Here is a 15091-nt window from a genome sequence, read left to right on the forward strand (position 1 = left end):
CTAAGTCCTGGGAGCAGGGCTGCTGTGGATGGGGCTGCCTGGGGAATTCCTCAAATCAGCCTTTATGTGGGCCACACATTTCGGCTTTCATCCCTGGACGCAGGGAGACCCTCAGATGTGCTCCTGTCTGGTTTGATAAAGCAGGCGACAACTGAGGAATAAACTTCTGGATTCTTCGCTACCTGGGTAAGCCAAAGGGAGAGCATGGCAGCTTTGTGCGTACGGCTGTGCAACTGTGACCCCGACAGGAGAGGCCTTCTCTCTCTCTGCAGAGGAGAAAGATCTGGTTCAGCAGGGCACCAACACCTGCCAAGATGCTGCTGCAGTGAGTGGTGCGGCCAGGGTTCAAGTGTAGGTTGGCCTGACTCCAGGGTCACAGGTGGAATCTTGTCACATAGGGCCTCTGACCCAATGAGACCAATACCAGTCATGGGGGCAGCGAAAGAGGAGAACCTAGTGCTCCCCAATGTTGGGGGCACTGTGATGGGTATGCCCTACGTTATCTCACACCAACCCTGACAGGTTCGCACTGTTATCACCTTTTTGCAGCTGAACAAACAACTAAAGCTCATAGAGGTAAAATGATCTGCCTCAGGCCTGAATTCAAACCCAGGCCCTGCTTTCCCTGCTAACCCTCTCTGCCTGCTCCCTTCCCAACTTCCTGCACCAGGCCTGCCTCTGACTCCACCATCTACTGACAAGTACAGGGTTGAGACCCAATCTTTCTTTGTCATATCCTCTTGATCGCTAGATGAAACCTGAGGTTGCACCTTGAATTCCTCCTCCAATTTGCTTCTACACTGTCCTTCTCTGGTGCTTGACTTACATTTCTCATCCTGCTGCTGGTTCCTCCTGCTCCTCCTATTCCTAAATTTAGCTACCTCAATAAGCTTTGCCTTTAGCCCTTTGTCACATCTGTCCTACCCAGAAAGGCAACTGCCTCACTTTTAATTTGGCTGCCCCACCTCTGCTGGAGCCAGCTCAGGCTCCTCTATGACCTTACATCCACACAGGCCAAGGCCCTCCACTCTGCATGCTTTTCATTCATTTACATCCACTCAAAATGCCCCTGGACCCCCTCTTTCAGAAACTAGCTGACCCATGTTTCAAGGCAGTGGAGTACTAGTTCAGAGCACAGACCCTGGGCCACGCTGCCTGGGTTTGAATCTTGGCTCTGACATTTAGTAGCTGTGGGACTTGGAAGCAAATTCTGAGCCTCAGTTTTCCCACCTATAAAGCGGGGATAACAACAGTACCTATCTTACAAGGCTGTTGTGAGGATGGCGTTAATGCCTGGAAAGAGTTTAGATCTCTGCTTAGTGTTTAACAAGAGCTAGGTAAGAACTTCCTGTTACTATCTTCATCCGAGACAGTGTTTAACCCAGGGCTTCCTAACAGGGGGGGCTTGGCTGGGTTTCTCCCACTTCACTTCCTGAGGTTAAATCTAACCCCTTGTGAACAGAGGCATTTCTATGGAGGGAGAGGGCACAGCTTTCAAATGGGGCCCATGATCTAAAAATTGTTAGTCCATACACCTCATTTTACAGGCACGGAGAAAATAAATAACCTGCTACTAGTGGCATAGGTCAACTAGCCCTAAGTGAAGGGCACAAATGTTTTTCAAGCAGCAGGCACATGTTATTAAATCACTACTTCATGACAATGGAGCAATCAGACTCTAGAAGAAACTTTCAAAATGCTCAATTAGCCCGGTTGGCATGGCTCAGTGGTTGCGCATCGACCATTGAACCAGGAAGTCACGGTTCAATTCCCAGTCAGGGCACATGTCTGGGTTGCAGGCTCGATCCCCAATGGGGGGTGTGCAGGAAGCAGCCGATCAATGATTATCTCTCATCATTGATATTTCTCTCTCTCCCTCTTCCCTCTTCTCTGAAATCAATAAAAATATATATATTTTAAAATGCTCAATTAACTAATGAGCTAGACACCAAGAGAAGCAATTTAGTCAATGATATTTCTGAAGAAATATTATTCATCAAGTTGCAGAACAAAGATCACCAAACCTAAGCAGAAAGGAGCTTCAGAGATTAGAAGACCCAGCCTCCAGTGACTCCCTCCAGGGTCCCAAGGTCACTGATAAGTAAATGAACAGCTGCATTAGGAGCGACACACAGGCTTCCAGCCCCAAACCAAACCCACTGACACGGCCACTGAACAATGTAATTCAAGACACTCTGTCATCAAAAGATCCAAAACAGAGTATCTTTTTCTTAAAAAGAAAGAAAAAAAGAACAACCATAAAACATTAAAAAAAGGAAAAAAAAAACTTTGGAAATTAGTTATCCTAGAAGGTCCAAGGGGTAACAAGAAAGCAAATTTGAGAGTCCATGATCTCTGTGCTCTTTGTTGAGCAACAGAATCAAATATTTGTTTCCTTCCCATAATATAACCATTAACTTTTGTTAAACTACAATTCTTATTCTATTCACATAAAGGGTCACTGCAGCAGAGGAAACGCGTATTTTAAGTATGTTCTAGCCTGTCATTGCTAACACCTATGCCTACCCTGACCCGGCCAGGATTTCAGGGGTCATCTCCATCTTTTAGTGGAGAGGCTGCGATGCTCACTCAGGATCCCACATGCAGGACCAGAGGTTCAACCCTGGCCCTGTGACTCTAAAACCAACCTCACCAGTTATCGCTTCCCAAAGTGCTAAGTGCCTCCTCTAGATTTCTGATATGCTAAACATGTTTAAAACTTCCCAGGCATATGGGTCATAGAATTCTGGCGCACACCAATGCGATTCTCACTTCAAGCATGCTCCCTGTCTGCCAAAACCTGCTCTTCTGTGGACAGGTTCCCCCTCCTTTGACCTTGTTGTGTGGTGTCCACCCTTCTCCCCTCCAACAGGCCAAGAGAGTACCATGGACTTTATACCTCTCCCTCCAGGTCAAACAAAGGGCCCATGTGCAATGACACTTCCAAAATACAATTGTGCTACTAGCCAATATTAAGTATAAAGTAAAAAAAATTATGTTTTTAAAAATTAACCAATGAGGGTGTTGATGGAAAATACCATGGCAGAAAGAGTTCCCGTAATCCTTAAATCTCAAAGGGCTGTGGGAGAATACCTGATCACAGGTATGAAGGTGGTAAGGATCCCAAAGGAACGTGAAAAGTCATCGCGGTACAGGCCCAAACCCCTTGTCTCCTCAAGCACACCGAGGATGAGGAGACTGTCCTGACATAGACATGGCAGGGGAACAAGTGACTCTGCTTCGCCTCCTGAATCATCCACTTACGGGAGGGAGGGACAAGAGAGAAAAGGACAGGCGGAAGGAAGGTGAACTGGAAGCAGAATGTTCCACAAAATGCAATGTGTCATCTTAAGAGTGAAGAATAATATCCAGTCAGTTACTATTTTTCATCCATCCTGGCCACTAAAATTACCTCCTAAAGGTCCCCAGATTGAGAATGACGAACATTCAGATGGTAGTAAGTACAGAAAGTGCTGTGCAGAGATCAGGAGAGGTCTCCTGCCTGCCTGCCCTCTATGCCCGAGTCACTATGGCAGCTCAGAGGTCAAGGAAGGGACGCACATGTAAGTGCTCAAGACTCAACTACTAGGGGTGGGCTGAGGTGGGAAGAAACTAGAAGGTAGAAGCAAGGGCTTAACTAGAAGGTGGGTTAAAATACTAGAATACGGGCCTGGCTTAGGACTGGTAGTTGGGAATGAATGACAAAGGGAAAAATTACTTTTATAAAGGTCATTTGAGAAGAAGTGGCTGCTGGTTGAGACAGGAAAAGATGGGGCAGGGGCTCTCTACCAGACAGTGCCCTGACAGGGAAGAAGGCCTGTACCTCGACTGCCCACCACAATGGTGGGTGCAGCTGTGCTCCAAAGTGTGCTGGGCCCACTGTGTCAACAATGCCCACCAGGGGACACCAAGAGCTGCAGCAACAAGGCTGGGCACCAACCAGCGGCCTAAGGCCTCCTTTTGCAGGAAGGGGCGGGGGAGGAGTTGGAAGCAGGTGCCCGCCTGTATTAGAGGCACCACAGCAGGATGTGAGATACAGGAGAAACCCAGAGTCAGACCGTGGACCTAGGAGCCATGCAAGAGAGAAATGAAGTGGCTTCCCTGGTCAACCTGCTGAGGATGGTTGAGAGGGGCTTAGAGAAAGGGAGTAAAGGTGTGACCACTATGGCACATACCTATGGTAGTGGTCAAGTCACATCTACGGAATCCTGGCACCTCAAAACAGCATTTTACTAAAGGAATTTGCTGTGTGTCACCGTGCAACACTCAGAACATGAGCACAATATCTAGAGTTTGAAACCACTCAATTAAAATGAATACTTACCACAGCTATTACAGGAATGAGTACACCCAAGTTCCCTGCGCTGCTAGAAGCCTAGAAAAGAACAGACTTAAGTTAATGATAAGCATGTGTTTATTAAATAAATGAAAAGACACAGTGTTGTGTAAAGCTGAAATTCCTTAATCTAAAAGAAGTGATGAGAGGTATACACAGAGAGAGATGTATAAAAATGCTAATCCAGCATAATTTTAATAGTGAAACAACTTAAATGTCAAACAGTAGAATGATTACATAAACCATGGCACCTCTCCATAATTAAATACCACACAGCTATGAAAAAAGACAACTTCCTGAAAGATATTTAATTACCTTGGAAAGTGCCCTAAAAATGTTAAATGCAAAAAAATCAGGACATAAGAGTATACTAGTAATAAGTAGTAACTCAATTACGTAAAATAAATATATTTGCATAACAAATCTAGCAGAAGTCTGTCAAAATGTTAACAATGATTATATCTGAGTAGAGGAATTATAAGTACTTTTTGCTTTATTATTTATAGATTTCTATATCTTTTCTATAGTAAACATATATTCTTTCCAAGTTAGGAAAAATTTAGGGGTTACTTAAAAATAACTAAATAGCCCTAGTTGGTTTGGCTCAGTGGATAGAGCATTGGCCTGCAAACTGAAAGGTCCCAGGTTTGATTACAGTCAAAGGCACATGCCTGGGTTGTGGGCTCGATCCCCAGTTGGGGCTTACAGGAGGCAGCAGATCAATGATTCTCTCTCATCATTGATGTTTCTACCTCTCTCTCCTCTCTGAAATCAATAAAAAAATAAATAAAAGGGAAGTTCCCTGACCAAACACATAAATGTGGCTAAACTATGGTACACACTGATTAGCCAAAGCTCTGGAAGCACATGCCCAACCACATTCGGTTTGTTTTCTATATTTACAAAAACATGCACGTGAGGCACTCTTCCAAGTGCTTCACAAAATCAACTGTAGCAGTAGCTCAATAAACTCTTGCCTATTCACACTGCATGATCGGTAAATAGAAACTATTCGCAAAGAAGAGAATTCACAGCTTGGCACCCGGGCATCCCTACATTGCCCTGGGTACAACACCCATCCCCAGCCCATGAGGGCAGGCAGAGGGGAGCAGCCGACAGGTCCCAGCGGGTGTCCTTCCTGGCACTGAGGTCCCATTCCCTCGGAAGAGAAGGAGAATAGCTCCTGACACACCCCTCAGGCAGGTTACAGCCTTTGCTCTCAGTGCTGAGCTACTCTGCCTCATTAGAGTAGCCCTCAACCGGATGCCAAAGGCCTCGCTGGACATGGCGGATGCCCTGTCTGCTATGCATCAGGATGGGCCTAGCTGTGCACCATCCTGGGAGACTTGAGAAATCAACCACTCAGATCACTGGCAGGAGCCTGGCTGAATTAGAGTAAAGGGTCTTAGGACTCCTTTTTGCACAAGCTACTCCCTCTCAGCCAAGATTTTCACATGGAGGGCCCCTTCTCATTCAGTTTCCAACCTAGCTGTCACGTCCTCAGAGAGACCTTCACCATCCTCACCATGCTGCCCATTTTGTTTTCATCATCTCCTCCCACTAAGCCCACAGGAGCAGGCACCTTAACCCGGGCACCCAGAACAAGGTTTGGGAAACGGGACTGTGGCCAAATCTGACCCACCAGCTGTTCCTGGAAATAAGTTTTATGGGAGCACCCTGTTCGTTTACTTAATGGCTACGGCTGCTGTTATGCTCTATGGAAGAGCTGAGTAGTTTCAACAGAGACCATATGGCCCACAAAACCTAACACACGTACAATCTGGCATTTTACAGAAAAAGTGGGCTGACCTCTGCCCTAGGCACATAGGTGAATGGTAATTGTCTAGAGAAGAGGAAGGAGGGGGGAGGAGGTCAGAGGAGACAAAGGAGGAAGAAGGTGTAGAGGGATTGGCATCCACATGACCTGTCAAAGGAGAGGTGATGGGGTAAGAGGCTTAACCTGCCTCAACCTCTCCATTCTGTCTCTTTGGGGGTTGGAGATCTGACATTTGAGTGTCTCCATAGACATGCCTCCCTTGGACAGCCTGCGATTAGGCCAAATCTGGTCCTTCTCCTACTGTCACTGTGTTCTGACATCAGCCTCTGCCCCCTGGCTTCTTGCACTTTACCAGATGTGCAAGAAGGGAGATGGGGTTGGGGTGATAAGTCACCTTATCACCCTGGACTCGGGGACACAGCTGCCATGAGCTGGATGCTGTCCAACAAGGAAGCCACCCTCTTCCCTGACCCCTGCCAGCACCTCAGAAAAAGAACCTCGCCCCCTTTGTTCCTGCACTACATCAGCTGTGCTTAAGTCTTTTAACACAGAAAGCAACATATTTCAACCAAGATGGAGCCTGAAGATTCAGCCTTGGGCAGCAGGGCAACACGATGACCACCCTCCTCCCTACCTTCAGGGCGGGCCCCTTCTCGCTGGCCCTCTCGCTGGCACGCTTTCCCTCCAGCCCCAGCTGCACAAACAGCTCCAGCAGGTTCATGAGCAGCTCATCCACAAGGTGCTCGTCCTGGATGTTGGCTGCGATGTTAGCCAGGGCGTTGATTACCGCCAGGGAGCAGTGCCTGGGGAGGGGGAGAGAAATGACAGCCACCACCAGGCAGGGAACCCCTTCTCCCCCCGCCACCTCAGCCTGGTGCCTATGAAGAAAGAAGCCCACCAGAGGAGATGCACACACCAGCTTTGTGAACAATGGCCCCTGACGGAAGTCAGTTGCTGCAGAAATGACTGTGACCTCTCTCCTGACAGGTATTAAGGGTCTCAGGGGACTCTCTAAGTTCCAGGAATCTGCTTGCTGGGGACTTGGGAAGGTCTCAGAACAATTCCCTCTGAGTGTCAAGGGCCTACTACATAATTAAAAATGAAAGTACTTCCAGATATTTCCTGGACGACCCTCTTTCCCTCTCAAATTATAGAGAGCCTTGATTCGTCACTATCACCCCTAAAACTTTTGTCTGATGATCAGCTTCTTCCCAAAACTGCCTCCGCCCTGGGGTTGATGTTAGAATTGGCTCACATCAGACACTTAGGAAGTGCTAGTGGTCCTGGGACAACCTGCCACAGGATCACACATGCCCACCCACATAAACTCCAGATACAAAGCTGACATGCCCCTTCAACCAGAGGCTGGGAACCAGCCAGGCTTGCCAGGCTTCTGTGGCACTGGGGACAGCCAGACCCTGCCATTTCTGTGCTGTGTGACCCTAGGTGAGTAGCTAACATCTTTGGGCCTCAGTATCTTCCTGAGTAAAACAAGGATAATGCCCTCCTCCCAGAGTGCAGGAGGAATTAAACACTCTACATGAAGCACTGAGCACACCGTCTGGCCTCCATCATCTCAGAGGAAACAGCAGCCATGATAAAGGCACCCACATCACTAATATGCAAATTCCTAATAGATGAGGACAACAAATGGCAGTAAATGCTTCCTCTGGTGAGGAAGAGAACAAATCGCTTTTGGTGGCAATATCAGAAAAGGCTCTATGGAAGAAGAGGAAACTTGAGCCAGAAGTTGAAAAGCTGGTAGGCGTGGGAACACAGAAGGGCCAAGAGCAGCAAGACAGAGAGTCAGAGGAAAACAGAGCAAAGATGGGGTGGGGAAGGTTTGAGGAGCAAGGAGGTACAGGAGTCACTTTCAGAGCAAGGAGTCAATGTGGGAAAGAGGTGTTTTGGTCTGGGAGTCAGTTTCATTACAGACATCAGGACGGATAGACTTAGAAGGAAGGGGCGGTGAGCTGGCCGCCTCCCCAACCCACTCCACAGGCTGTTCTACTAGCCTGCGCCTGTGATGGTGGCAGTAAGAAGGCAAAGAAATAATAATGCCGAGAGCTGGCACTTACTGAGAGCTTTCACATATACAATCTCAACTACCCACACAACTGGAGACATTTCACAAATGAGGAAGCTGAGGCACATAGCCACACTCCTGCCCACTGAGTTGGATGGGAGAACAGAAATGCCAACAAAGGGGTAATATCTCTTCCTCCCTGCCCCAACCTTCTGTCTTCCTGACTTAACTTCCTTCTTCCCCTCTCTTTCCTTGACCTGAAAAACTTTTGTGAGATCCTCCAAACATGGAAAAGCATGCCTCCGTCCTTAAGACATTCCTAGTAATGGCACTGGACAAAGAAACATTTTCTCGCCGAAACCGGTTTGGCTCAGTGGGTAGAGCGTCGGCCTACGGACTGGAGGGTCCCAGGTTCGATTCCGGTCAAGGGCATGTACCTTGGTTGCGGGCACATCCCCGGTGAGGGGTGTGCAGGAGGCAGCTGGTTGATGTTTCTCTCTCATCGATGTTTCTGGCTCTCTATCCCTCTCCCTTCCGCTCTGTGAAAAATCAATAAAATATATTTAAAAAAAAAAAAAGAAAAGAAAAGAAACATTTCTCAGTCTTCCAGGGGAAACTGGCCGGACTTTACACAAATTTCAACATTCGAGGATATAAAATGCCATTCCCTTCGACTCTCCAAATTCTCTCTCTCTGAATCTATCCTGAGGAAAGCATCAGAGATGCTCACAAATATGTAGCTATTATGGTATTCAATGCAGCACTTACCAGTAGAAAAACTGGAAAACTATCTAATATCCATGCTAGGGACTGGTTAGATAAATCAGTGCTGCTATATGAGGTGGTACTACACAGCCATTAAAGACAACATGCAGAGGAATGTTTATGGCATGGCTGATGTGTTGCTACGTTAAAGAAAAATAGGTCACCCGGGTGGGCAATTGAGCTGCCTGGAGTGGGGGAAGGCAATGAGCACTGAGCTCACTCAGCTCCAGGCGGTGGGCATTTGGGGTTCTCATTTCTCAACTTGTGTATGCACTGATCTGTAGCATATTTTCTTCAGTAGGAAAAAAAGGTTATTTAAAAGACAAATCTCCAAATCTCACATTTTTAAAAGGAGTTAAGTACTGTCATGATCTAAAGCAACAAGGAAGTCTAAAGAATTACCTATAGCCATGGTCCTTGTAATCTTTAGTGGCTGAGTACACGACAGAACTGGCCTTCACGCTGATCTGCTGGAAGAGATTCCACACTTCCTGGTAAATGTATTGCTGGAAGAGAGCAAGGGACACAATTGTCATGACTAATCCCTGAAAGCCACTCCTAGGAACACAGAAAAGGCTCCTGTATTGTCATTCAGAGGGAAAGCTCCTGAATCATGGAACATAAAGCCCTAAGACCACCCAGAGCATCCATTCCCAAAACTTTCAGCAAACTTCAAATTAAAAGCTAAAAAGGAAACAGCTTCAATTTAAATCCTGTAATGAACATCAACAAGGAATTAATCTAAACTTCTGTTTTCCCCAGCATTTACGAAACCATTACACTAGTCTCTTCTTTTTTATTTTATTATTTATTTATTATTATTATCACTAGAGGCCTGGTGCATGAATTCATGCACATTGAAAGGAAATTAATTAGAATACTTTAATATCGCTATTCGCCCTTTCTCTAAAATATAAGTGTCAACCAAATTCACAATCGACAATGACAGATTGAAACACATGCGTGCGGTTGGCGCCAGCAAGAGTTTTATATGTATTGTGCAAGTGCAAGCCAACTTAGCCTTTTATAGATATAGAATAAACTTACTTAATTAGACCTACTTTCTGATTTAGCTAAACTTTTTCCAGCCCAGTGAAGCACCCAAACTTCTCTTTCAGATAATTGTCAGCAACACAGCAGTAAATATTAACACAAAGCAGATTATTATTGTAGATCACGCAGGGAGAACAAAGGGTAAAATATTTAACTGCAGCAGTGTTTGACTATGTTCTGTGCAGTGAGAAAACCTGAAGTCATTTTCAAGGTCCACCATTTCTTACTTCTTTTCAGTCGGATCAAGTTTCTAAGCTTTCTAAATCTCCGTTTTCCAGCTAATGAAAAGAAAATAGGATTCCACCGAGTCTCCTATCTGCCTACTCCATGACTTCTGTGAGGATCAAATGAGATGAGGCATGGGAAAACGCTTCACAGACATTTGGTTAAAGTAGAAATGTTTGTACCTGGCTATAAAGCAAGTCATGTTCCTGGCTGAAGAAACTGCAAGGAGACTAGTCGTCTCTAGGGAGAGGAAGCTGGGCATTGCTATGTGACATCATTACCCGGCGCCCACAGCCAGCGTTTATGGCTGGGCTGGGCCATGGTCCGCATTTTGCACCATGGGGTCTCGGCAGCTTCGGCTGAGATTTGGTGGGCTGTTGCTCTGCAATTTGGTGGGCTGTCACTATGGGGTGGTGGCGAGGCCTGTGTGCCACTTGGGGGAAGCTGAGTGTTGCCTTTGTGAGCGCTAGGTCAGCGATGCTGTTTCTCTGTAAATGGCCAGTGCACATCCTGGCAATGCCTGCATTGAGCGTCTGCCCCTGGTGGTCAGTGCGTGTCATAGCGACTGGTCAGATGGTGGGACACTTAGCATATTAGCCTTTTATATATATAGATTTTTTATTCTTACCCAAGGATATTTTTCCATTAATTTTTAGAGAGACTGGAAGAGAGAGGGAAGGACAGAGAGAAATATCGATGTGAGAGAAACACATCAATTGGTTGCCTCCTGCACACTCCCGGACCAGGGCCTGGGTCTGGAAGGAGCCTGCAACCAAGGTACGTGCCCTTGACCAGAATTGAACCTGGGACCCTTCAGTCCGCAGGCCTACACTCTATCCACTGAGCCAAACCGGCTAGGGCTATTCTCTTCTTTTTTTAAAAAAAAAAAACCCTCACTATTCAGTGTTAAGACAGTTGTGAGCATTTACCTGATCTGCAGGGTAAATTTAATCTGTATTTTTTACATTCCTGATAGTCAAAGGAGTTAATGAAGCTTTCTCAGGGTTAGTGGGTGGTTGGGGCCTTCCTTACATTTCCGGTGATAACCAGGCAGCCCAGCTGGTCGATGATAAGCACGTCGAGGGGGGAGGGGGGCTGGCAGAATTTCTGCTGCAAGATCTGCAGAATTGGCTCCATGACCTTTGGGGTGTCCCTCAGCGCCACTGCGATGTGTCCCAAGGCTCGAATGGTGTGGTCGGGAATCAAGTGAGCGTCCCTGTAAGAGGGAAGAATAGAAGCGCCCTGGAAACAGTCTTCGCCACAACAGTGAAATAAAACCTGGAAGCTGGATGTGGATGTCAGCATCATCACAGTCTTTCAGACGAAGCATTCATCTAAAAGTGATAGCCTGGGATCCTTAACCACCAGCAGAAACACAAAGTCCTGGGTACCAGGTGGGAAGACAGAGATGTTTCTCTACTCCCAAATACTGGTCCAGAACAGACATCACAAGGTGGGTTTCTTCTGAAATCGTGGAACAAAATGCACAATCCATGTTGTGCAAGAAAGAAGCACAGAAGTGCACAATGCCAGCTACCCCCTTGTGCCCCAAGAGAATAACTGGCAGCCCTCTGAGATGGGACGTACTTGTCACTCTCCTGAGAGATGTAGAGCCGGTTGGAGAGGCTGGCCAGGAAGGCCTCCACGATCACTGCATCCACCGTCAAGCCAGCTTTCAGGCACCTGAACAGCAAGGAAACCCCCACAGCATTAGGCATCACAACCACTAGATAAACGTTTGGTTTTGTTTTAACTTTTCCTTTCTCGGGTTTACAAAGTTTAAAGAATTGCTCTGAACAATTCCCCCCAGAAATCTGAATGAAAGTCATTGCACAGAATGAATTCAAAGACCTGCTGCAGATTTTGCCCACTTTATAAAAATATCTCAATCGGAAACAGTACCTTCATTATTTTGCCCAGAACAGTTTCCTTCACAATGTCATATTCACCCTAATTCCTGTACTGTTTCTTCACAAAAGTCATTGTAACTGATTGAAAAGACAGATGGTCCTGCCCTAGCTGATATAGCTCAGTTGGTTGAAATGTTATCCCATACACCAAAAGGTCAAGGATTCGATTCCCGGTCAGGGCACGTACCCAGGTTGCAGATTCATTTCTGGTTGGGGTGTGGTCAGGGTGCATATGGGAGGCAACCGATCGATGTTTCTCACATCAATGTTTCTCTCTCTCTCTCCCTCTCCCTTCCTCCCTAAAAATCAATAAAAACATATCCTCGGGTGAGATTTAAAAAAAAAGGCAGATGGTCCCAAGATGGCTGAGGGAATATTAAAATTATATTTCCCAGCCAGTGTAGCTCAATGGTTGAGAGTCAACCTAGAAACCAGGAGGTCATGGTTCAATTTCCAGTTAGGGCATATGCCCAGGTTGTGGGTTCGACCCCCAGTGTGGTGCATGCAGGAGGCAGCCAATCAATGATTCTCTCTTATCAATGATGTTTCTATATATAGCTCTCTCTCTCCCTCTTCCTCTCTGAAATCAATAAAAATATATTTGAAAATAAGTAAAATTATATTAAATAGCTTTACAAAATTATAAACATTTATTTTATAGGAGTTATTTTGTTTGAAACAGCCTTTTCTTCCTCCCTGGTCACCTGTCCCTCTGGCCCAGCCTCCTACCTGCAGATGTTGTCAATGGCAATGTCCCGGAGCTGCTCGTACATGGAGGGCTGGCTCTTCTTTCCTGGCATGACGTTCAGGGTCGACTCGGAATGCTCGTTGGTTACACTGATTTTTATATCATTGCCAGCAACTAAATGTAAAAATTCAAGTAAGTTCCTGGTTAAGCCCATCACTTTCCACCCTCATGTCTGTAATTCAAAACCAAATAATACTCTAATTATTTTTAACTTATAATAGCAATCACTCTAAAAAACATTTCAGAAACAAAAGTGTCTAAGAACAGGAAGGATGAAATAAACATGTTTCAATCAAAAAAGGAAGAACACTCCCTAGCTGGTTTGGCTCAGTGGATACAGTATTGGCCTGTGGTCTGAAGGATCCTGGGTTCGATTCTGGTCAAGGGCACATGCCTGGGTTTCAGGCTCGATCCCCAGTAGGGGGTGTACAGGAGGCAGTAGATCAATGATTCTCTCTCATCATTAATGTTTCTATCTCTCTCTCCCTCTCCCTTCCTCTCTGAAATCAATAAAAATATATATATATTTTAATTTTAAAAAAATCAAAAGGAAGAACACTAAGGTTGCAAAGTGATAAATACGTAAAACAGTAACTTCTTAAGAAATGGTTCAGCTTAGCCAGTGTGGCTCAGTGGTTAAGCATTGATCTATGAACCAGGAGGTCACAATTCCATTCCCAGTTGGGGCACATGCCCGGTTTGTGGGCTTGATCCCAGTAGGGGGTATTCAGGAGGCACCCAATCAATGATCTCTTTCCCTCTCCCTTCCTCTCTGAAATCAATAAAAATATATTTTAAAATAATAATGTTCAAAAGGCCTGATGAGCACCCTTAGGCATCCACCAGAGGGTTGTCTAGCTAATGTTCACAAGCTGATAAGGGTAGGGGCAAGGGTGAGTGAAGGGGCCTTATAGCCAGCAGGACCCCTCTTTGTCCTGGGCTGGGTGAATCTTTCAGGTACTTGGATTTTGGGGCTCTGGGCCTATGACCTCGTCTATAGAAACATAATACAATCCCTTGGGGCAAGGGGACTAGATGAACTGTGTACAGACAGTTACTGGCCCAGTGTCTGGCCATGAAGAACTCGCACTTCAGACAATCTCGATGAGAGAAGGGGCCAAAAAAAAGTGGGACCAGAGAGGGGCCCACAGGGGTGGCAGGTGCTCATGACAGGGAAGGCAGAGGAGACAAAGGCCTGGAGCCCTGAGCGGGCTCTGTAGAGAAAGCCATAAGAAAAGGGAGGAGGAAGAATGAGCCCACGTATAGGAAGACTGCACAGCCCAGCCACAAATTCTCAGTCACAGAGCTGTGCTGGGCTCACAGTCACATGGTCCTTTTCTTGGTGCCTCAAGTGCACACGGGGGCTGGGGGGCTGAAGACAAGGCCTGAGATGCAGCCATCCTGTTACCTGTGTGGTATTGACTGTGATACTTATACAGCTTCACCAGTACAGGGGACGGAACGACCAGGAAGTCCCGCAGAGACGGCGTCACCGAGTGCACCACCACCGGGAACCTTTCACACAGGCGTCCCAGACCCTGCAACACACCATGACCTGTTACACGGGCATGTCCACCCTTCAAATACCCAAGTTTGAGCAGAAACTTCCAAGGTCAAAGCTCCCAAGGGGCCACTTGGCCACGGGGCACGAAGACAGGAAAGGGAGATGGTCTTGCGTCTCCTCCATCTAGGAGGGGATATATTGTTAAAGTTTGTCCATTTCTTTTTGAAGCAAATTAGGGGAGAAAGGATCTAAAACATGATTTCTAAACAATGGCAGACATGGAGTCACTGGGGTTTCCAACAGGTTAAGAGTCTCAGCAGAACAGAGCTGGCACCGCAGATGTTAGGAGACGTCCTCTCATGAGGCCCTCTGGCAACATTGCAGCCTTTCAACTGTCTGCTTGAGAATGGCCTGGCTGGCAGATACAGGGCAGCTCCCACAAAGGAGGACCCAGCCGTTCCTGGACCCCACCCACAGAAATCCCAGCAGCCCCCACTCAGTGGTGAACTATATCACACAGGCTCTAGTTCAAGTTCTACAGACACAGCCCAGACTCTGGTGCTAGTGTGCCAACCACAGCCTGAATGGCACAACAAGGCCCTATTGATGGGATCTCCAGTGTCTGGGAGACTGACCTGCAGACAGCAGATAAGCAAGGGCAAATGAGCAATGATGACTTTGCTGGACGTCTTGGACTGTAGCTTCTCAGACAGCTTGATGCAAAGACTTTCTGCACCTAAATTCAAA

General features: G+C 46.5%; 1 protein-coding gene across 2 annotated transcripts in view; it reads right to left on the bottom strand.

Annotated features, from left to right (window-relative positions):
* PI4KA (phosphatidylinositol 4-kinase alpha) overlaps positions 1-15091 on the bottom strand; it is a 93761-nt gene that overhangs the window by 46791 nt on the left and 31879 nt on the right. For both annotated transcript variants that reach the window (XM_079762835.1, XM_079762834.1), the window contains exons 12-19: positions 14980-15080; positions 14249-14378; positions 12822-12954; positions 11770-11865; positions 11215-11398; positions 9307-9410; positions 6748-6916; positions 4325-4375 (exon numbers count right to left, since the gene is read on the bottom strand). In XM_079762835.1, the coding sequence (XP_079618961.1) occupies positions 4325-4375; positions 6748-6916; positions 9307-9410; positions 11215-11398; positions 11770-11865; positions 12822-12954; positions 14249-14378; positions 14980-15080 (968 nt within the window). The remainder of the gene's footprint in view (positions 1-4324; positions 4376-6747; positions 6917-9306; positions 9411-11214; positions 11399-11769; positions 11866-12821; positions 12955-14248; positions 14379-14979; positions 15081-15091) is intronic.

This window comes from Cnephaeus nilssonii (genome assembly GCF_951640355.1).
Source record: "Cnephaeus nilssonii genome assembly, chromosome: 22".
Lineage (NCBI taxonomy): Eukaryota > Metazoa > Chordata > Mammalia > Chiroptera > Vespertilionidae > Cnephaeus > Cnephaeus nilssonii.